Consider the following 23,654-nt stretch of genomic DNA (forward strand, 5'->3'; position numbering starts at 1 on the left):
TTGTTTTTTTTACAGTCATTGTTACAGATACTTTTGATATCTGACCCCACAGATGACAAGGCCACTTTGGCCTAAAATGGGACCTACATCAGACATCACATTATGGTGTCCTGTTGTAGGCAACTATCTGGACAGTGCAGTTCTGCATAGTTCACCATAGAGACTCCGGGTTCTCCACAGAGAGGTGATCAGTTGGTTTTAAAACTGTTTGATGGGTTGCTTTGTTTGCTGCGCTGTGGTTCAGCAGGCTACAGCGCCCATACCATATACAGGTCCAAGTGACCACAGGGACCCAGGTTCGAGTCTGACCTGCGGTCATTCTCCCGATCCCACCCCATCTCTCTCTCCCACTTACTTCCTGTCAGTCTTCACTGTTCTATCTAAATAAAGGTAAAAAGCCCAAATAATATACTTTTTAAAAAAAAGACATCACATCATGACATCACGTTGTAGGCAACTATCTGGACAGTGCAGTTCTCCCTAGTTCATCATAGAGGCTCTGGGTTCTCCATAGAGTAGTGATCAGTTGCTTTTGAAACGATTTGTTGGGCGACAGGGTTTTTCCTTGATGTTGTTTTTTTACATTGAATGAGAGATGTTTAAATGCTCTGGGTAATTGTATTGGGGCAGATTCATGCAGCTGTTGCACACTGGAAAAGAAAAATATCAAATTAGCCTTAGCATGAGGACAAGACTTGTGGTAGCCATGGGAATTTGAGGAAAACTGGCTAATGTTTAGCATTAGCTTAGCATCAGTGTAGCTAATTTTGTAGGACTCCAGAATCAAGTCGGTTTTGCTCTGACTAGAGGTCAGATATAAAGTTTGATTGCGTCACTGTAAGATCGGGTGGGAAGGTGTCAGTTTCACTGTTACTGTTTACATATCTGATTCCCGGGGGAGGTGTCAGACGATGGACGCCACTCAACGCTTCCCGTCTAATCACATTCCGCCGTCGGTGGTGGTGCAAAGGCACAATGTAGTTGGATGACATACTTTGGGTAAACGCTGTAGCCGAACCTCCCAAGGTTTCTGTGAATCTAGATGAAATCTAGTATATCGATTAATTAACCAACCCCAGGTGGTTTAGCATAAACTTAGATACTTGCATTGGTGACGAACAGGACCAAGTTAGACCATCATTCCCTGTTGACAGCACTTTATCCAAAAAACTAGAGGTATGCCAACCATGTGTCTGGGTTCTGACACCACCCTAACGTTGGCAGTGGCAGTGCCCGCCCTGATTTGAGCTGTTCTGGTATGGAGCTGACTAAGATTACATCCATGCTATGCTGGAGTCAGATCTGCAATCATGGATGCATTGCTCTGACACTCATAGCTGTTCACTGTCAGAGCTCTTCTCATTGGTTCACACATTTATACATCTGCACTGTGTATTCCTGTGCATTTGTTCATATGTATAGCCCACACATTTATCATTTCTGTTGACGTCAAACTGTTCAAAGATGTCGGTGGGTGATCCAACACTAATCACTGCTGGCATGCTTGTTCCATTTGGGGTTAGCCCCAAACAGTGAGTCATTACCATGGTTTTGTTAGAGGTTTCCATGGAGATACAACATTATGACCTCACCAGTGCACAGTGCCATAATAACAACAGACTCCCCAGCTAGAACCGGGTCTCAACTGTTCTAGAGTCAGTCTCCAGCTTGGGTTTGGAACATCTTATTAGTATACAGGTGCAGTTACCGGGCACCAACCCTGACATCCCGAACAACAACATATTTTTGAGGTCTCACTTTTCTTTAACTCCATGTAATGTGTGTGGGGGGTTGTGTGTGTATTTTTTTCTTTTGTTTTTATTATTGTTATGAATTTAAAAGAGTGTGCAGTTGGTCGCCTTAGAGGAGACCACCCAAAGACATTTCCTTACCAGTGCACCCACTCTACACAGGCTTCTGCTATGGCAGTAGAGGACCTACAGTAAAAGAGAACAGGAGGCCCACGTCTCCCCTAGCAACGTATCTTTAACAGTGTCATGTTTGTCAATGTTTTTTTTTTTTTTTTTTTTTTTTGTTTATGGTCAGGTGTGTTTGCGTCCTTCCATGACCCTCTGAAATAACGGTGATAGTAACAATGACCCAAGCATCATCCACTCTCTCTTCTCTTGCAGTTTTACCAATGTTGTTGTCAAAGTATATTATTGACAGTTATGAAGATGATATTAGCAACAATATTATGAAAATAATTCAGTGTTCTGTACTTGACGAATGATATGAAATAAAGATTTACACTATATGTTCCTGGAAGGTCTGAGTGTGTGACATTTGTTTGGATGTGATGGTTGTTAGTTTCTTCATTTTATTATTTACTGTTGATTAGTGTTTATTTTGATTGGTGCCTAGCATTATTCAGGATAAAGCAGTAATACAAGTTGTCTCTCTCTTTTTTGTCTCTTTTTCTCTCTCCAGCAGTAATACAAGTTGTCTCTCTCTCTCCTTTTGTCTTTTTCTCTCTCCAGCAGTAATACAAGTTGTCTCTCTCTCTCTTTTTGTCTTTTTCTCTCTCCAGCAGTAATACAAGTTGTCTCTCTCTTTTTTGGTCTCTCTCTCTCTCCAGCAGTAATACAAGTTGTCTCTCTCTCTCCTTTTGTCTCTTTTTCTCTCTCCAGCAGTAATACAAGTTGTCTCTCTCTCTCTTTTTGTCTTTTTCTCTCTCCAGCAGTAATACAAGTTGTCTCTCTCTTTTTTGGTCTCTCTCTCTCTCCAGCAGTAATACAAGTTGTCTCTCTCTCCTTTTGTCTCTTTTTCTCTCTCCAGCAGTAATACAAGTTGTCTCTCTCTCTTTTTTTGTCTCTCTTTGTCTCTCTCTCTCTGCCACCCCACCCCCCCATGGTCTTGACATGTCTCTCTCTCTCTCTGCCGTCTGTTTTCCCATGGTCTTGACATGTCTCTCTCTCTCTCTCTCTCTCTCTCTCTCTGCCGTCTGTTTCCCCATGGTCTTCACATGTCTCTCTCTCTCTCTCTCTCTCTCTCTCTCTCTCTCTCTCTGCCATCTGTTTCCCCATGGTCTTCACATGTCTCTCTCTCTCTCTCTCTCTCTCTCTCTCTCTGCCGTCTGTTTCCCCATGGTCTTCACATGTCTCTGTCTCTGCCATCCCTCCCCCCATGGTCTTCACCACCTCCACCCCCCCCCCCCTCTCTCCTCTCAATCACTCCTTTAACCACACAGCTTCCTCTTCTAAGTCAGCCTTTTCCTCAGCAGGCCCACTTCCTCCCCCCTACACCACCACCCCCACCCCCTACACCAGTGGTTAGGCAGCCGTGCTTGCTTGCTTGCCCAAGGTCATTGCAGAACTCTAAGTGTCAACACAAACCAGCAAAGCATGTGAGCAGTAGAGCTGGCTGCTAAGCCTGTCATGAAAGGGGCTGGACATTGTACGTGTGAGAGAGAGTGTGTATAAGGATGTTGAGAGAGAGTGTGTGTTGGATGTAGGTTGGATGTATAGCCTATGTGGTGTGTAGCCTATAAGTAAAGAGCATTGGCTATAGGTTGGCTGTATAGCCTATGTGGTGTGTAGCCTATAAGTAAAGAGCATTGGCTATAGGTTGGCTGTATAGCCTATGTGGTGTGTAGCCTCATAAGTAAAGAGCATTGGCTATAGGTTGGCTGTATAGCCTATGTGGTGTGTAGCCTATAAGTAAAGAGCATTGGCTATAGGTTGGCTGTATAGCCTATGTGGTGTGTAGCCTCATAAGTAAAGAGCATTGGCTATAGGTTGGCTGTATAGCCTATGTGGTGTGTAGCCTATAAGTAAAGAGCATTGGCTATAGGTTGGCTGTATAGCCTATGTGGTGTGTAGCCTATAAGTAAAGAGCATTGGCTATATAGGTGGTATGTAGCCTCATAAGTAAAGAGCATTGGCTATAGGTTGGCTGTAAAGGCTATGTGGTGTGTAGCCTATAAGTAAAGAGCATTGGCTATAGGTTGGCTGTATAGCCTATGTGGTGTGTAGCCTCATAAGTAAAGAGTATTGGCTATAGGTTGGCTGTATAGCCTATGTGGTGTGTAGCCTATAAGTAAAGAGCATTGGCTATAGGTTGGCTGTATAGGTGGTATGTAGCCTCATAAGTAAAGAGCATTGGCTATAGGTTGGCTGTATAGCCTATGTGGTGTGTAGCCTATAAGTAAAGAGCATTGGTTATAGGTTGGCTGTATAGCCTATGTGGTGTGTAGCCTATAAGTAAAGAGCATTGGCTATATAGGTGGTATGTAGCCTCATAAGTAAAGAGCATTGGCTATAGGTTGGCTGTATAGCCTATGTGGTGTGTAGCCTATAAGTAAAGAGCATTGGCTATAGGTTGGCTGTATAGCCTATGTGGTGTGTAGCCTATAAGTAAAGAGCATTGGCTATAGGTTGGCTATATAGGTGGTAAAGGGCTGCACAGGCTGTATGAGATTCACAACCCCTGTGAGGCCTGTTCCTAACCCACGGAGCTGTGACTTTACTGCAGTCACAGCGTTTTTCAGGCCAGTCCTGTCACCTTCGGCTGGTCGTGGTCACCAGCATGTTTTTCAGTTGTGCCATTTAACACCTGGACAAGCTGACACAGCAGTGTGAGTGAGAAAGAGACCACAGTTATCACTTCAGGCTTCAGCGTTTTCCACAGGGGCCAGAGGAAAAATACAGTAGGCTATAACAAAGAAGAGTTAAATTGTTTTATTTGTTTCCAACACAGTCAGTCACTATCCAAAGGAATGCTGTTGAGGCCTGATCTTCAATCTGCATTCAATCTCTAACAGACATACACACACATCATAACACACACATATATTCATTCATTCGAGTGGTGACAATATTTTGTTGAATTTTACTTTTACTTTGACATTATTTTACCAAACTCTCATTACTCACTTCGACTGGAAGCTGAAGTTATATGAATGTGTGTTTTGCCTCCATCACGGTCTCTTGCACAGTAGTTTAGCGTTATCAAGGAAGCAGTCTGCGCGGTCGGCAACTCAAGAGTGGGCTAGGCTACGATGCGCTTCCGCGACGCTGTCAGTGTAGATTGCCACCACACGCACAACGTGACAGTGCAACTACTTCTGTCAGGTTTTTTGGATTATACGCTAATATACCTAAGAAGTTTCAGACCTGCCAGTACGCAGATGTTCTTCATTGAAATAAAATCAGATTTACCTGTAGATAAGTTATAATCTACTTTTGATGAAAAATTTAGTAAGGTGAGGGGGAAGAAAAAACGGGCGACCAAGTATAGGCTTAAACAGAAGATTGTGTCTTCAAGATTTCAACCAGGCTGCTTAACAAAGACAGCTATGAATCTGGAGTTTATTTGACAAACAAGGTAAGTTATCTTAGTTTACTTTTTTTGTGAATCTAGACATGTGGCATGTACAGTATGCGATCTTGGTAACCCCTCTGTCGTGCGCCGGCCCAGCGGATAGCATACTGTTGCGCAGTCAGATCAGGATGCAACGGTAGGCCACGCAAGAGAAATCACAGCGCGTCGGGTAGCCGCATGCATCCAACGGCGGCTTCTCGTACTCTTACAGCTGTTTCACTTAGGCTATCAAACGTGGAAAGCTAATGTAATAATCCCAATAAGTCCCATTGATGTAAATACCAGTGACATGGTAATTAGGAAGTTAAAATTTCAGTAGTCTATTGGGAAGTATTTGTATTGGAAAGATGAAAATATGTTTTTATAAGTAGGCTACTACCAATTATTTTATTGTAAGCTGTTTTTGAGTTATATTGTTCAATCTACAATATTTTAACTACAATAAATCAATGCACTTAAGGTAAGCCATTGAAGGTTAAGGCTGAAAGGAGGAGAGTTTTAGTAAAGCTGTTTAAGTTCAAAATTCTACCAGTGAGACTTGGTGAACCCCCCCCCCCCCCACACACACACACACACACACACACACACACACTAGTTGATTCATTGTTTTCAGTAGTATTTAACTGATGTCACTGGTGACGTTTGGGGGTCTGTTCATTTGTACAGTTTTTAATGCCATTATTTGTGGATGCATAATATACAGTATGTCAGGATGTACATGTTCTTTCATGAAGCACAACTCTTCCTGTTTGCATTGATTGAATCCCATCCGCATCTTCTTACAACAGCACAAAACACAGACAACCTTCTGCCTGAAGTGATGTTTGTGATCCTTGGGTTTTGACGTGGTTAAGAAGCAGCAGCCCTGTTGTGCATGATAATTAGCGGTGCCAATTCAACAGATTCACTCACAGCCGCAGGGTTATACATCCAGTTGACAGTCAGTTCCGTGTGTGTGTGTGTGTGTGTGTGTGTGTGTGTGTTTGCAGGGGTGCTGCCAGAAACATTGGCCCCTACAAAATAATATATAGTGTATTATTTGATATATGCCCTCCCTCCCTAAGAATGATAAATTTGGTCACCGTGTTGTAGCGGCCCTTTTTCAGTAGGCTACAGAGCCCTGCGGTTCGTCCTAACTGTCCTCTGCCTCTATGGCGTCCTAGTGTACAGTATGTGGGTGTGTTTGGGTGTCAGTTTCTCTTTCTGCGTATTGTTTTCTTTTAGATAATTAAGTGAATTAATGATCATCTCTGAAATAATCATTTTAGATTAGATTAGATTAGATTAGATTAGATTAGATTCAACTGTATTGTCATTGTGCAGAGTACAAGTACAGACACAACGAAATGCAGTTTTAGGCCACCATACATCAATTTCAGAGAGAGAGGTTAAATTCCTCGTGCTATAGGTAGGGGATTACACACAGTGGCCAATCTACAGGCCTATTTACCGTCAAAAACAAAATCTAAGGGAGGAGGCAAGGGATGCATTTCATATGGGACTATGCTGGTGTACCATTTCATATGGGACTATGCTGGTGTACCAAATGTTATATTTGCTCTACTTTAGAAAAGAGGCTGACTGAGGCTAAAAGTGTCAACAAGAATCAGGTTACAACAGTGTGTGTGTGTGTGTGTGTGTGTGCGTGCGTGTGTGCGTGTGTGCGTGTGTGCGTGTGTGTGTGTGTGTGTGTGTGTGCGAGCGTGCGTGCATGCATGTGTGTGTGTGTGTGTAAGAGAGGGAGAAAAAGAGCGAGAGAGAAAGAGGGGAGGGAACGAGGGAGAGATTTAAAAAACTGTTTTGATTTTAAACTGTCAGTCCAACAGTTTATTGGGAGACCTCTCTGTATCATATCTCTGTCTAAGATAAGTCATGTTGTTCTAAGTTGGATCTGATCAGAATCTTATTTGTGACATGACACAGAACAAGAATTTCTGATCTCACCATCATTTGGAATATACCTCATATATATTCATCTGCATGCCAGTTTCTCTTTTAAATACAATACACCTCTAATCCTTTTAGCTCTCTTTGAACACCTTGTTTTATTTTTTATTTATCTCACCTCATCACCTCATCTTTGTGAAACTAAAAGGAAATGTGCACTTCAACACACCAAGAAGGCTTGCTAAACCCGCATCATGCTGCTGTTTGGTTGCGGCCTCAAAGGAGCACATCTAAAATGGAGATTACATGTCCGACAGCTATTAGGGACTGATTGAAGTAGATCATTTCGAGTGATTTAACCTTTAAAAGGTGTGGGTTTTTGAACAAGACTACAGTCTATGATTCTAACACATGATTCCGTTCCACAACAATTCAAGGTTCTAAAATTCCTAAATGTTGAATTCTATGAACCTACAGTAGATATTCTTTAGAACGTTCATTGTCCAACATTCCCGCCACACCGGTGTGACGGTACACCTTATGTGGTAAAACGGAGTGCACATTCTACTTGGAAAATGCTATGAAATGTAGCAAAATCACTAGAGGTTCACATGCCCCTTACCCCTACTAAACTTAATTGGTATTTACTTATGCTTAAGAATACTCATGTTGACAAGAAATAAATCCATTCCCAGTGTACTTGGTGCACCTCTTTTTAACCTGTTCCAAAACACCCCAAACACCTTGTTTTTTTAACATGAGGAAGTTACCATCTCTCTGTAAAGTGGTTAATTTCAAATAGATAGATAGATAGATAGATAAATACTTTATTGATCCCCAAGGGGAATTCAGGGGGTCTCAGTAGCATACAGACATCACACACAACATGCACTTACAGCAAATGGTAAATATAAGTATAAGTATAAACATATAACCAAACACCACTGTACAATAGAGACAGTAGGAGATAAGAAAAGCTAACAAAACTAAAAATACTATATAAATTAAATGTAAAAGAAACAGTGTGCTTAAGGGTGGTCAAGTATGAGACGCTTGTAATGACAGGGCCTGTAGTTCTGTGTGCAAAGTGAGGTGCTCAAGAGAGTGAGTATCCTGGTGAAGGTGCAAAGTAGTCCAACAGTAGTTCTGTGTGTATGGTAAGGTGCTCAAGAGAGTGAGAGTGAAGGTGCCAAAAAAGTAGTCCAACAGGAGTCCCTTAGTTATGTGTGCATGGTAAGGTGCTCAAGAGAGTAAGTGTCCTGGTGAAGGTGCAAAAAGTAGTCCAACAATAGTCCTTAAGTTAAGTGTGCACGGTAAGGTGCTCGGAGAGTGAGTGTCATGGTGAAGGTGCAACAAGTAGTCCAGCATTAGTCCAACAGTGCAATAATAAGGTCTAGAGACCAGCATAAATAATATGGACAAATAGGAGAGCAAAGTATAATATAATGTAGACAAGGTAATATAAAAAACTATAAAAACTACGTCAGTGCAGAAACAGGTTGAGGTAATAGGGTTACAGCCATTCAGTATTATTGTAGCAGAAGCCATTGATCGATCATGTGTGCTAATATAGCATGAAAAACATGAAAAACAGTGTAGCAGGAAAGCGGTAGTAAAAACATTAGGCTGTGGTAAAACAGTAGTAAAGCAGTAGTGGGTAGTCAGTACTCAAACATGGAGAGGGTGGAGAGGCAGACAGACTAAGCAGAGAAGTCTATCTCTCCTCTTCCCTTTAGTGATGCATTGAACAGTTCAATGTTCAAATTCAAAGATATGTGTTAATAAGGTGTTTAATCATATTTTAAGCTTCCCCTCAATGGCAAAGGCCGAAATGTATGAGACACATACTTGGTTCACCTATGTTTAGGTCAAAATTGATGTATATAGAAACATGTCTACACTCATGTTAACCCGGTGATGTAGAAACAGTGTGCATGCCACTAACCCTGTGTTAGACAGAGGCAGAGATCCATTAGTGGGGCTTGTTGCTGTCATTTAAGATCACAGTAGTTGGTTTGTGGGGAGATGGCAATTCATTTCAGGGATGTGTATCTGTGTGTGTGTGTGTGTGTGTGTGTGTGTGTGTGTGTGTGTGTGTGTGTGTGTGTGTGTGTGTGAGAGTTTGTCTTCTTGCTTCTTGAGAGTGTCTTCTTGCTGTGATTTTCCTTGTCTCAGTCACTGCCGCCCCCTTATGGCCAATTATGGTATATCATATAATCATGCTCTATCTCTCTCTATGCATTTCTATCTATCTATATGTCTGTCTATCTATGTCTGTCTATCTGTCTGTCTATCTATCTATCTATCTACCTATCTATCCATATATCTATCTATCTATCTATCTATCTATCTATCTATCTATCTATCTATCTATATGCCTGTCTGTCTGTCCATCTGTATATATCTATTCACACTGTCTGTTTTATAGTAGAGCCCATTCTTACACTCATTCCTCTGGGACATCATATGCATTATTCTCACTATTTTCCTTAAACTAGCCTTCTTTCTCACTCTCATCCCCTCTTTGTTTTCTTCATCTCCCTCTCTCTCCTCCTCCTCTCTCTCTCTCTCCACCCTCCTCTCTCCCTCTCTCTCCTCCTCTCTCCCTCTCTCTCCACCCTCCCTTTCTCACTCATAAACATTTTTAAACTATTGCCCTTTTATTTTTGTATCTCCTATTACTCTTTGCTGTTGCTTTATGTTTATGTTTTATGTTTTGAATTACCCCTGTGTATAAAATGTGCAATATCAATACAGTTTTTCTCAGTCGCTTTGGTGCATTTCTCTAATCATAATTAACATTTGCACAACCGTCTCAAAACCTCAAAACATTTAGTGCAAACTGCACCGCATAGTGGATAACCTGCAAAAGTGAATCTTGCTCAAAATGCTTAATTTAGGTTTTAAATATGTATGCCATTGAAATGGTCAGTGCAATCAAAATGATGTCAAAGTCATGATGCCATTGTTTATGTCAAGATAGTCAAACTGTTTTGTCTTATATGACAGTTTACTCTGTAAGTATTTTCTAATGAACAATGCGCAAGGTGGAATTATTTTCTATTTCAAGTAACAAAGTTATACATTATCAAGACTGTTCAAACTCCATATCATCAGGGATGGATTACTGCACGGGCCTACCGGGCCCAGGCCCAGGGGCCCAAGAGGTCAGGGGGCCCTGAAGCCCAAGCCTTTGCATGGAATCATTGCCTCAATATCAACAAATCAGGATGTAGGCTATGAATCTGATTGAATTTAGTATTGGCCATCCCCAAAATTCACCAGAATACAGGAAATCACATTAAACAAATTAAAAATGTTCTGGGGGAGGACCCCCAAACCCCCCCTCCCACATAAGCAACAATTAGTGGGGGGCCCTTAATACATCTGGGCCCAGGGGCCTAAAAGTTCATAATCCGCCCATGCATATCATCTTCTCGATTTTGCACATCATTAAAGCAGTTTCTCCCCATCTTGAACAAATAGCAATGCTTTAGTACATCCCTGCAACTGATTTTGTACAAATGTTTGCTGTTTTTTTTTGTTTGTTTTTTTAATTTTCAATAGCCCAATGATGTCATGTTGGTCAAAATGCACTATACTGGTTCCCTGCTGAATAGTCCTGCCCCATAAAACGAATTGCCCTTATTTCATCACTTGTGTCATTACATGCAAATGTGTTGAATTAGCTGTCATAACTACTTGTCATAGTCCGTCTAGCATTAATAAATATATGTGACCTGACAGACAGGAACGTCAGAATGTATAGAAAGATGTACAGTGTTGCACAGCTCTGACAAAGGACTGTTTGACTGTATATTGGTCATTTTTCATTTGCACAGTGCTGTCAAAGCCTTTGTTTTCTTTATACTGTCACAATATCTGCCAACAGAAAAAAACCTTTTAAAGATATCCACTGTCTTCCACAGATCTACATCCACCTAACCACTGTCGACCCCCTCCACACACAATAATTACCATTCTGATCTGAGAAATGCGCCAAAGCAATTGAGAAAAGCTGTAAATTTGCCTTGCCTCTCTCTCTCTCCCATCTCTCTCTCTCTCCCCCTCCCACTCTCTCTCTCACTCTCTCTCTCTGTTCACCACCAGGCCTCCCTCCCCCTCTCTCTCTTGCGATGCCACGCTCCTTCCTGGTGAAGTGTAAGAGGGGGTCCTGTCACTCGTCCTCTCGTCCGAGAGATGACAGCACTTACCTGCCCACAGCTGACCCTCCCGAGTCCCTCCAGAACTCAGGCACTGCGTGGGACGCCCCTATCGAGTCCCCGGCGGCGCCGCTGGAGGACCCGGACACAGGTGCTGTGACAGAGGTCGTGCCCTCCCCACCTCACGTCTTCTCCAGCTGGGCCGCAGGTAGGCCTGTGTGAATGGGAAATCCACCGTGTTAAAGCAACACCAAAGAGTTTTTTGTAAAATAATCGTTTCAGTGGTTCATCAACTCGTAAAAGGGTGAACGGCACTTCTGCATTCGCTTCGCGGCCCTCTATCGGCTATAACCGCACTATGCAAGTTTGCCAGATTGGGTAGCGGATCTGTAGTTCGATGGAATGAGACATAAGAAACTACATATTTGACTTGCTTCTTATGTCGCAATACATCGCACTTTCATAATATCATGCAACATACTCTACCTTGTCTGTGGACATTGTTATTTCCAAAGCCAGTGCTGGATAAACAAACAGCATGGGTGCGACAGAGGAAAAGTGCTTTGGTGTTGCTTTAATGTGAATTATATTCATTTTACCATATCATATTACAGTATATATTTATTTCTCTTTGTGTTGATTTAATCAATCAGTTCAGCTATTGATTTATGTCAATAAGCGATTAAACAAACACCTTTTTTAGATCAAAGGGGCTTCAGGTAGAATTTGAGTTGTCTTAAATTGGCCACTACGCCCGCAACAGCACCTTCCACTGATTTGTATATATTTGGCACAGCGCCTGCTGAGGTACATTGAGGTGGTACGAGAGACAGTTCAAAGCATAGACAGAGGTCATTGGTTGTTGGATATTTAGGCAACCGAGAGCATAGTTTATATATATATATATATATATATATATATATACACTATGTCAAACAATTATATCTTTGCATTTGCATGCTGTTGCTGTTTGTAGGCCATTGTGAATGCCTCAAACAATAAAGTCACGCTTCTTTAACAAGTGATGTGTAGATGTGTTGCCTGCATGCAACTGATGCCAGCAGAGTTGTGTTGCATTGGCAGGTTTGAAGTGTAATTCTCACCTTGTTGTTGTAATGGCTATGCCGTTAGGATATTCTTACTTCTTCTGTTGACACATTCTCCAAATGAAAATAGGCAGATTGTGCAGTCAGTTGATTTCCATTGTTTGTAACCACTCCCCACCCTCCTCTGTCTCATCTCCCATTGCTAGCATCCAAAGAGGCGTCCCCTACGCACCCTCACATCTGGCGCTCTCTGCACCCCAGAGAACTGACCGCGAGGGAACGCCACGACCCCCACGACCCCCACGACCTCACCCTGCCCTCCGACCCCGAGTCCCAGCAGCTCCAGAGGCTGCTGGGTACGTACCGGTCAGAAGGCCGAGAGGTGGGCTGTTCTCAGATCAGCATCACAGGCTCCTCTCTGGGGCCCTACCCATTCTGCAGCAAGGTGAGGCCAGGGTCACAGGACACACAGGAACAGCCAGTCACACAGACATAGGCACAAAGAGTCACAGATACTTACAGCGGGGAAAATAAATATTGAACACGTCAACATTTTTTTCAGTAAGTATACTCTCAATGAGGCTATTTGCATGAAATTTTCACCAGACATTAGTATTAACTCAGATAAACATTAAAGTCCATAGGTAGAGTTATGTGTAATAAAGTGGAATGATACAGGAAAAAAGTATTGAACACGCCTGCTGAAATTTCTTAAATACTTTGTGGAAAAGCCTTTATTCGTAATGACAGCTTCAAGGCATTTCCTGTTTGACGAAACTAATTAGTCACATTATTCTGGTGTGTGTTTGGCCCATTATTTTAAACAGATAGTCATTTAATATTGAAGATTCCAGGAGTCCCTCTTGTGAATCTGAAGTCAGGCCCTCGATTTCCTTTCTCTGAAAACAATTGAGAGTTTCCTTTGCTGAATGGTTTGGATACTTGTCCTGCTGAAGGTCTAGTCATGTCTCATCCTCATCATCCTGGTGGATGTAAAGATTCTCCCGGAACAAAATGACTCCATGCATCATTCCTTCAACTGTATGAAGTCTGTTAGTACCATGAGATGAAAAACAGTCCACACCATGATGCCACCACCTCCAAACCCCACTGTTGATAGGATATTTTTAGGGTGATGCACAGTGCCATTTCTCCTCCAAATATGGTGTGTAGTATGACATCCAAAAAGATCAATATTTGCTCTTGCCTGACCAGAATACATTCTCTCAGCATTTCATAGGGTTGTCCAAATGTTGTGTAGCAAACTTTCAACAAGCTTTGACATGTTTTTCTTCAGCAATAGAGTAATGTGGGATGAGCGTGCATAGAGGCCATGGCGGTGGAGTGCATTACCTATGATTTTCTCTGTAACAATTGTACCTGCTGCCGCCAAGTCTTTCTGGAGCTTTCTCCGAGTGGCCCTTGGCTCTTGGGCTACTCTTCTGACTATCCTTCTGACTTCCTGGTCAGAAATCTTGCAAGGAGATCCTGTGCATGGCCAGTTGATGATGCAGTGATGTTCCTTCCACTTGCAGATAATGGCTCCAATACTGCTTGCTGGATGATTCTGAAGTTTTGAAGTGCATCTGTAACCAGTTCCATTGATATGTTTTGCAACAATAAGGTTGCAAAGGTCTTGGAAGAGCTCGTTGCTTTTACGCATCATGAAATGTTTCTTGTGTGACACCTTGGTAACAAAAAACCTTTTTATAGCCCACCAGTATGTACTAAACCAGCTTATATCAATTTGCACAGATAGGAGGGATAATTTCTCTAATTACTTATAAATTCCAGTTTGTTCCTTGCCATTCCTTGCCTTTGTGTACTGCTTTTTCTTAGCGTGTTCAATACTTTTTCCCTGTGCCATTCCACTTTTTTACTCATAACTCTACTTTTAGACATTAATGTTTGGATTTTTATACATGTGTGGATTACCTAAGTTAATACTAATGTCCGGTGAAAATTTCATGTGAATAGCCTCACTGGAAGTATATTTACTGAAAAAAATGTTGACGTGTTCAATACTTATTTTCCCCGCTGTATAGTAGGTACAAATAGTCTTATATACATAGGTACAATCACAGTCACAGATACATGGACACAAATAGTCACACAGACATAGGAACAAATAGATAGATAGATAGATAGATACTTTATTGATTCCCAAGGGGAAATTCAAGAAAGTCACACAGACATCGGAACAAATAGTCACACAGATACATAGGCACACAAACATAGGAACAAAGTCACACAGATACAGTACATGGACACAAATAGTCACACAGATACATGGACACAAATAGTCACACAGATACATGGACACAAATAGTCACACAGATACATGGACACAGTCACACAGATACATGGACACAGTCACACAGCCATAGGAACAAATAGTCAGACACATGGACACAGAAGTTCACAGGACCTTTATTTTACTTCCACTGAATCTCAAAGCATTGCAGAATTTGTTAGCAGTTAGTCTGATACCAGTGGTTTGACAGTAGCTGGTCAGATAGCCACAGAGTTGTTGTTGTTAAACATTAAGTAAGACTGTTAGCATGATGTGTATTTCACAAGCATTGTCATTCCCTGACCAGGAATCGATTGTTTCTATATGTAATAAAGTGTGTGTGTGTGTGTGTGTCTTCACAGGGTTTCTCCTCTGTGTCCGGGCCAGAGTCGGTCATACACAGGACTCACGGAGGTCTGCGCAAGATCAGTGTCCTCAGGACCTGCTCCGAGAGCGGCCACAGGGGTCACAGAGGTCACAGGGTCAAGGTCAGTCGTGCTAAAGAGATTTGGTGAGGGGCGCGGAGTGAAGACTTCAGGGCAATTTACAGTTCAGGCAACAGGCGTCGCACGACAGATGCAACGTGTTGCCGACAGACCGAGTGGCAGCAAGTGTAGGCTTTCAACGACAGTTGCAACTTGTCAAACAGAATGTCAAGTAGTTTCTATAACAACATTAACGTTAAACCGTGAAACAAACGTAAGCAGGCAAATACCGTGACCACGACAACACACAATAGAACTTGAACTCCAGTAGAACTTTTGAGTTGATATACAATCAGTGTGTGTATTAATGTTCGCGCCGTCTCAATTTGTCTGATGTACGTGATAAGCTCTACGACACCCTAGAACACAGAGACATCTTGTCTCTTTTCCCCTCATTTTGTGGAGCGACACTTGTCGGCTGAACTAATAATTCTAATATTGGTCTTAAGATGATCCTCATACCTGCAGTGAATAAAACTTTGTAAGAAAAAAATAAAACTTGAATGTGTGTGTGTGTGCGTGCGTGTGTGTGTGTTCAGGAGAGGACGTTCCAGTGTAAGGTGTGCAGTAAAGTGTTCAAGCGCTCGTCCACCCTGTCCACCCACCTGCTCATCCACTCGGACACGCGGCCCTACCCCTGCCAATACTGCGGCAAGCGCTTCCACCAGAAGTCCGACATGAAGAAGCACACCTTCATACACACTGGTACGGACAGGCCTCATAGTGTGTGTGTGTGTGTGTGTGAGAGCGTGTGTGTGTGTGTGTGCATATTGTGTGCCTAGTGAAACTGGTGTTTTTCTATGCCACTTTTCCTCCATTAGCTATGCTTCTGTGCACTTGACAAGTAAATTACTTTGGAGAAAAGCAGTTTCCAAATCACTAAATATTAATGTAGCCCTGGCATTTCTGTGTCGGTTTGTTTGCATGTGTGTGCATAACTTCCGTGTGTAAGTGTGTGTGCTGCACTGGTGTATATGGTGTGTGTCTATTTTGCATTTCGTATCTAGTGTGCTTTTTGTGTGTGTGAATTTTTGTGTCTGTGTGTGCTTGTGCTTGTATGTGTGTGTGTGTGTTTATTTGCTGTGCCTGTGTGTGATCTGTGTATCTGTGTGTTTGTGTGTGTGAGATCTACAGTATGTATCTGTGTGAGATCTATGTATCTGTGTGTGATCTGTGTGTCTGTATGTGTGTGTTTGATCTATGCATCTATGTATCTGTGTGTGTGTGTGTGTGTATCTGTGTGTGTGTGTGTGTGTGTGTGTGTGTATCTGTGTGTGTGTGTGTGTACATGTGTGTGTGTGTGTGTATCTGTGTGTGTGTGTGTATCTGTGTGTGTGTGTGTGTGTGTAGGAGAGAAGCCCCACGTGTGTGGTGTGTGTGGCCGGGCGTTTAGCCAGAGCTCCAACCTGATCACACACAGCCGTAAGCACTGCGAGCAGAAGCCCTTCAACTGCCCACACTGCCTCTACAGCTGCCAGCGCAAGATGGAGCTACGCAGGCACCAGGAGCTGCACTGCACACACACACTGATCTATCCTCAGAGCTGAACCCACACACACATGCACACACTGCTCTATCCTCAGAGCTGAACCCACACACACACACACTGATCTATCCTCAGAGCTGAACCCACACACACACACACACACACACTGCTCTATCCTCAGAGCTGAACCCACACACACACACACACACTGCTCTATCCTCAGAGCTGAACCCACACACACACACACTGATCTATCCTCAGAGCTGAATCCACACACACACACTGCTCTATCCTCAGAGCTGAACCCACACACACACACACACACACACACACACTGATCCATCCTCAGAGCTGAACCCACACACACACACACACTGATCTATCCTCAGAGCTGAACCCACACACACACACACTGATCTATCCTCAGAGCTGAACCCACACACACACACACAAACACACTGCTCTATCCTCAGAGCTGAACCCACACACACACACACACACACTGCTCTATCCTCAGAGCTGAACCCACACACACACACACTGATCTATCCTCAGAGCTGAACCCACACACACACACACTGATCTATCCTCAGAGCTGAATCCACACACACACACACACACACACTGCTCTATCCTCAGAGCTGAACCCACACACACACACACACACACACACACACTGCTCTATCCTCAGAGCTGAACACACACACACACACTGCTCTACCCCCAGAGCTGAACACACACACACACAGCTCTACCCCCAGAGCTGAACCCAAACACACATGCACACACACACACTGATCTACCCTCAGAGCTGAACCCACACACACATGCACACACACACTGATCTACCCTCAGAGCTGAACCCACACACACACTGATCTACCCTCAGAGCTGAACCCACACACACACACTGCTCTATCCTCAGAGCTGAACCCACACACACACATACACACACACACACAGATCTACAGTACCCTCAGCTGAACCCACACACACTGCTCTACCCCCAGAGCTGAACACACACACACACACACACACACTGCTCTACCCCCAGAGCTGAACACACACACACACACACACTGCTCTACCCCCAGAGCTGAACCCACACACACACACTGATCTACCCTCAGAGCTGAACCCACACACACACACACTGCTCTATCCTCAGAGCTGAACCCACACACACACATAGATCTACAGTACCCTCAGCTGAACCCACACACACTGCTCTACCCCCAGAGCTGAACACACACACACACACACACACACACACACACACACACACACTGCTCTACCCCCAGAGCTGAACCCACACACACACACTGCTCTACCCCCAGAGCTGAATCCACACACACACACACACACACTGCTCTACCCCCAGAGCTGAATCCACACACACACACACACACTGCTCTACCCCCAGAGCTGAACCCACACACACACTGCTCTACCCCCAGAGCTGAACCCACACACACAGCTCTACCCCCAGAGCTGAACCCACACACACACACACACACACACACACTGCTCTACCCCCAGAGCTGAACCCACGCACACACGCGTGCACACACACACACACATACTGCTCTACCCCCAGAGCTGAACCCCCACACACACACACACAGACACAGACACACACAGCTCTACCCCCAGAGCTGAACCCACAAACACATGCACACACACACTGATCTACCCTCAGAGCTGAACCCACACACACACACTGATCTACCCTCAGAGCTGAACCCACACACACACACACTGCTCTATCCTCAGAGCTGAACCCACACACACACATACACACACACACACACACACACACACACACAGATCTACAGTACCCTCAGCTGAACCCACACACACTGCTCTACCCCCAGAGCTGAACACACACACACACACAGCTCTACCCCAAGAGCTGAACCCACACACACTGCTCTACCTTCAGAGCTGAACCCACACACACTGATCTAGGCTCAGAGCTGAACACGTGCGCACACACACAGGCCTACGCTCAGAGCTGAACACGCGCACACACACGCACTGCTCTACCCTCAGAGCTGAACACACACACACACAGCTCTATCCTCAGAGCTGAACCCATACACACACACACACAGGCCTACGCTCAGAGCTGAACACTCGCACACACAGGCCTACGCTCAGAGCTGAACACACACACACACACACACACACACACACAGCTCTATCCTCACAGCTGAACCCACCCACACACACACACTGATCTACCCTCAGAGCTGGACACACACACAGCTCTATCCTCAGAGCTGAACCCACCCACACACACACACACACACACACACACTGATCTACCCTCAGAGCTGAACACACACACAGCTCTATCCTCAGAGCTGAACCCACACACACACACACACAGATCTACGCTCAGAGCTGAACACGCGCACACACACGCACTGCTCTACCCTCAGAGCTGAACACACACACACAGGCCTACGCTCAGAGCTGAACACGCGCGCACACACACGCACAGCTCTACCCTCAGAGCTGAACACACACACACACAGGCCTACGCTCAGAGCTGAACACGCACACACACACACAGATCTATGCTCAGAGCTCTAAACACACACAAACACAAACATCAGCTTTGCTCACATAACAGACAGGAATGGATATAACAGAACACACACACAAACGTTACAGATCATCTGATCAAGAATGTGTACAAATACAATCTTATCTATGCAATGTTTAGAATAACTTTGTAACATACAAAAATGTGCCATGCAGACATGTGATGTATTTTTCTTTTTTACTCAGGGCTAACACGTGTTATTATTTGTATTTATTAATAAAATATAAGTCATTTTATGTGTTATTGCTTACATAATTTGGAACAATGCACTCAACTCAAATTTAGACTGATGAGCTCAATGCAATTCAAACCAGCTAATAGGCTAACTGAAAGGCGCTCTAAGCGATGTTGGGTAACGTCACTTCTGTTGAAGTTCAAGCAAAACAGAAAGCCAACTCACTACTTCCTCCTCCTCCCTCCCGTGCAATTGAAACTCTTCTTAACGCGCATCTCGTTGGTGATTTGCTGGAACAGTTTTTTATGGGCAAGGTTTGCCCAAGTTGTTTTGTGGCTGTTATTGGAGCCTGGGTTGTCCACAGAGATTATGTTTTTTTTACAGTGTCTTCAGGACACCGGCAGCTAGCAGATGGTGAGGGGATGTTTGCTGAAAGTGACAAAAAATGTTTTAGCCTAAAACACGTAGGACATCGCTTCGAGCACCTTGAAATAAAACCATGCCGATCTCTACCCTTCTGGTGAAGGGTATGTGATGATGTGAGGCCATTTTAATTCCAAAGGCCAAGTGAACTTTATCAGGATGCATAGTATCCTGGATCCATGAAATAACTGGCCTTTAAAAATAAAAATCATATAATGTTACAATGGATGACAGACACAGACAGTCAGACAGACTTGATCCCCAAGGGGGAAATCCAAGGTCTCAGTAGCATACAGACATCACACACAACATGCTTTTACAGCAGGCTTGTTTAACATAGGCCTATAGGATACTTAGTAGGCAGAATAAGGACACAGAGAGATAGAGAGATAGAGAGATACTTTATTGATCCCTAGGGGAAAGTAGGAGTAGGATATTGGATATATCATATAGGATACATAGTAGGCAGAATAAGGACACTTTGAGACAGGGCTCTCTTTGAGGGAGTTTATTAGTACAGCAAGAGCAGTGTGAGACTGGGCGTGTCTTGTTGAGTTTGAGGTTGTCGTTGTTGTTGTGGTTTTAGCGTTTGGTGTTGTCTTCAGATGGGTCTGTGGGGAAAGAACATGCTTCAGTAATCCATGAATTTTTAGTCTCAAAATGATTTTTGGCCTTTAACAAAATTGGGCTTTAGTTCTCTTCAATAACTGAAGCGTCACAAAATATATAATACAGTAGCTTCAAACTTTAACTTGGACATCAGGATGGCAAGTCTGGATTGAGCAAGTGTACTTGCAGAACCCCACCTTCAACGCCATCCAGTGAGAGAGCTCTTCTTTCCGTGTGTGTGTGTGTGTGTGTGTGTGTGTGTGTGTGTGTGTGTGTGTGTCTGTGTTTGTTGTAGAGTGTGTGTGTGTGTGTGTAGAGCAAGTGGAGTGTAGAGCGAGCGAGAGTGCGCTTGTGAGCAAGCGAGGCCGACACACTCACCGCTGAAGCATCCCTCCACGCACGGCCCATCTGAGGGAGAGCAGACCTCGGTGGAGCACATGAAGTAGATCTGCAGGGGTCAGACAGAGGCCCACCAGTGTTTAAGAGAGGGGAGATCTCACTAATTACTCATTCATTTCTGATGTGTTGCTTCGCCATGGATTCGATAGTGCCAATGAAGCATTGTTTCATTTCATTGAGAGAAAGTAGTCAGAGAAAGACAAAACCACAGTAACAGAACCAAAGATGATGTAAACTATAACGCGCACACACACACACACACACACACAGCAACAAAAAATAAAGAATAGATGGAAAACAACAATAGGTACAGCGGATGGGTCTTTACCTCTTCATCTGAGTGGGAGGGGTCAGGTGCGTCCTCCCTATTCTCATTGGCCAGGAACTGGAAGGTGGAGACGGTGAACCTGCGGGTTTGACTGGGCGCGTCAGGAAGGGGAGGAGTCGGGGTGACTTGGGGCGCAGAATCTAGTGGGTTTGGGCACCTGAGACAGGAAACACAGGATACGCAATAATAATGCAATAGAAAACTTACACATATATATATATATATATATATATATATATATATATATATATATATATATATATATATATATATATATATATATATATATATATATATATATATATATATATATATATATATATATATATATATATATAGCTTCGTTCCAAAACGCTATACCTCCATTTTTTAAAACATTAAAAAAGTCAGTTAATTTAATTGTGTATTTCAGGTAATATCAACAAAAGTGCAGTTGTGTTGTTTTGATTGAGTACAGATAAATCAAACACAATAGCCAACTACAGGTGGTATTATGTCTATAATGGAGTAGAATGGAAATGTCTAAATGTCTCCAAACTTTTGACAGGTAGTGTATATAAAAACAGACCCACCCCCACCCCACCCGACCCCCACCCGACCCCCATCGTACCCGTCGTAGATGAGCACCCAGGCGGCGTGTGCCGAGCGAGGGTAGGCCACGCAGTAGTGCACCAGCAGCACCACGTCGGGGTCGGGGGGGTTGAGCAGCCGCACCTCCAGGTACAGGGGCTTCCCCAGCAGCAGGCCCAGGGGCCGGTGGTACTGAGGGTGGTAGGACGTGTACGTGTGGTCTGGGCAGGGGGGAGGAAACGCACTGATGTAAGGCTGCAGCACAAGGCCCAAACAACTACCAGCATTAATGAAATGATCATTTTCAAGGTTCATTATTTTAGATCACCTTTACCCATTGCACATTTCAACTGAATATTGGTATGTCATTTCCATGTTAATTAGACATGTTAATTGTAAGGCATTATAAAACATATTGAGCTGGTTTGCTGCATGTGGATTTAGCCAACTCCTGGGCAACACACTTGAGAGAAAGCTTCATCAAAGGTCTCTTTTTTTAGTCTAGTACCAACTACAATGGACTAAGTCCTAATAAAAGTCCAGCACTCTTATGGGGAGGCCTGGTGAGCACCTTCGGCAATCCTGAGCTGGACACCGAACACACCCTGGGCTTGGATGGACGGGCCGAGGGACGGCCTTTTCACCAGGTAGCCCACACTGACCACCTCCCCGGGGAGATACCTGCATTCCACCAGCACCCTGGTCACACACACACACACCAAGTCCTCAGTTGCACAACATTCTTGTTATCATTTGCAACATTTTCACAGAATCATTTTAACCGAAGCTTTGTCGCAGATAAATGACTGCCCATTTAGTAGTAATGGTAGGCTTCTCATTTTCCCACTGCAACTACAAAAAAAAAAAAACAACACACCAGCAACATAATTAGAAATAACCATAATTTTCAAACATGTTCAAACAATGGAGATGAATCACTGCAGTTAAATCATCAGTAATCATAACCTCACTGTAAAGCACCAGAGGACAGCATTCTCAGACTGTTGGAGATGTGGAAAGTAAGTTCCTGGTGAGGCGTGCATCCTGTCTCTCAGAGGTAAGTTGGCAAAGCAGGTGGATTACACAATAATTAGATTGGGAAATGTATCCTTTTCCCATGAGCACTTGGCTGTGCCATAGATTCCTGGACGTGTTACACAGAACCAGACGGACCGGTGGTGGCGGACAGCATCACAGCAACCACCCGCCATCTGTTTTGATCTAACACAAATCCGAAAAAGCTCTGTGCAAGAGGTCCGACTACCAAGATGCAGCTGGAAACTGGGGGCCAGAATGCAGCTTAGCATCGAGAGGTCCACAACAGAACGCTAACTGAAAGCAGGTGCATGTAAAATCATATGCAAAATGCAGGGGTGTTGACAAAGACAAAACAGCTATTTTCCATTACACTGCACTCTACTCTGTGTGTAGGAGTGTGTGTGTGTGTGAGAGTACATGTGTGTTTGTGTGTGTGTGTGTGTGATCCATACCTTACTGGAGACTCCCGTGTGATGGTGCCATAGTTCAATGAGATGGCCTGAACTGTGTTCAGAATTTCCACCATGTAGATCACCGTCTCCCCCACTTCCTGTTCGAAACATAACGACAGACGAGCACAGCCATCATCCCACACACTCCGTTTAGATTTGCAGAATCATGACATGCATCTGTACCAGCTTATGCACATTACTTACATTCACTCCACAGGACAGTGCGTGTGTGTGTGTGTTCTACTCACAAACTTGTGGGCCCCACACCCGTCCAGCGGAATCTTGAACAGGGCGTACTCGGGGGTGGCTTGCCAGGGGGGGCAGGACGCGTTGCCGCCGGCGATGAGCATGGCGGGGTTGAGAGGAG

General features: G+C 43.9%; 2 protein-coding genes across 3 annotated transcripts; one reads left to right on the top strand and one right to left on the bottom strand.

Moving 5' to 3' along the window:
• Positions 1 to 5,041: 5,041 nt before the first annotated feature.
• LOC143126276 (uncharacterized) lies at positions 5,042 to 19,529 on the top strand. 2 transcript variants are annotated; one of them, XM_076288176.1, is made up of 6 exons: positions 5,042 to 5,325; positions 11,320 to 11,580; positions 12,625 to 12,863; positions 15,074 to 15,199; positions 15,736 to 15,901; positions 16,547 to 19,529. In XM_076288176.1, the coding sequence occupies exons 2-6, from the start codon at positions 11,346 to 11,348 to the stop codon at positions 16,741 to 16,743; spliced, it is 963 nt and encodes a 320-aa protein (XP_076144291.1). In that variant the 5' UTR covers positions 5,042 to 5,325; positions 11,320 to 11,345; the 3' UTR covers positions 16,744 to 19,529. The 2 variants fall into 2 exon arrangements, with proteins under 2 accessions (XP_076144291.1, XP_076144296.1); XM_076288181.1 differs by having other exon boundaries at positions 12,625 to 12,800.
• An 892-nt stretch (positions 19,530 to 20,421) lies between these two features.
• On the bottom strand, positions 20,422 to 22,112 carry LOC143118492 (zona pellucida sperm-binding protein 1-like). Its single transcript, XM_076279551.1, has 4 exons — positions 21,838 to 22,112; positions 21,228 to 21,384; positions 20,879 to 20,948; positions 20,422 to 20,502 (listed from the first exon to the last, which is right to left on the bottom strand). Exons 1-4 carry the CDS (start codon positions 22,110 to 22,112, stop codon positions 20,474 to 20,476), a joined length of 531 nt encoding a protein of 176 aa, XP_076135666.1. The 3' UTR covers positions 20,422 to 20,473.
• Between the last annotated feature and the right edge of the window lie 1,542 nt (positions 22,113 to 23,654).

This window comes from Alosa pseudoharengus, unplaced genomic scaffold, assembly GCF_046254945.1.
Source record: "Alosa pseudoharengus isolate Yale_2024_CS ecotype anadromous, Long Island Sound unplaced genomic scaffold, YU_APseudo_1.1 YU_APseudo_1.1_scf_1, whole genome shotgun sequence".
NCBI lineage: Eukaryota > Metazoa > Chordata > Actinopteri > Clupeiformes > Clupeidae > Alosa > Alosa pseudoharengus.

Coding starts and splice junctions, on each gene's coding strand:
- LOC143126276 (XM_076288176.1), top strand. CDS start 11,346: ATGCCACGCTCCTTCCTGGTGAAGTGTAAGAGGGGGTCCTGTCACTCG. Junction 11,581..12,624: donor CTTCTCCAGCTGGGCCGCAG/GTAGGCCTGTGT, acceptor TCCCATTGCTAG/CATCCAAAGAGGCGTCCCCT. Junction 15,200..15,735: donor ACAGAGGTCACAGGGTCAAG/GTCAGTCGTGCT, acceptor GTGTGTGTTCAG/GAGAGGACGTTCCAGTGTAA.
- LOC143118492 (XM_076279551.1), bottom strand. CDS start 22,112: ATGAACCTTGAAAATGATCATTTCATTAATGCTGGTAGTTGTTTGGGC. Junction 21,385..21,837: donor TGGGTGCTCATCTACGACGG/GTACGATGGGGG, acceptor TTCCTGTCTCAG/GTGCCCAAACCCACTAGATT. Junction 20,503..20,878: donor CGTGGAGGGATGCTTCAGCG/GTGAGTGTGTCG, acceptor CTTTCCCCACAG/ACCCATCTGAAGACAACACC.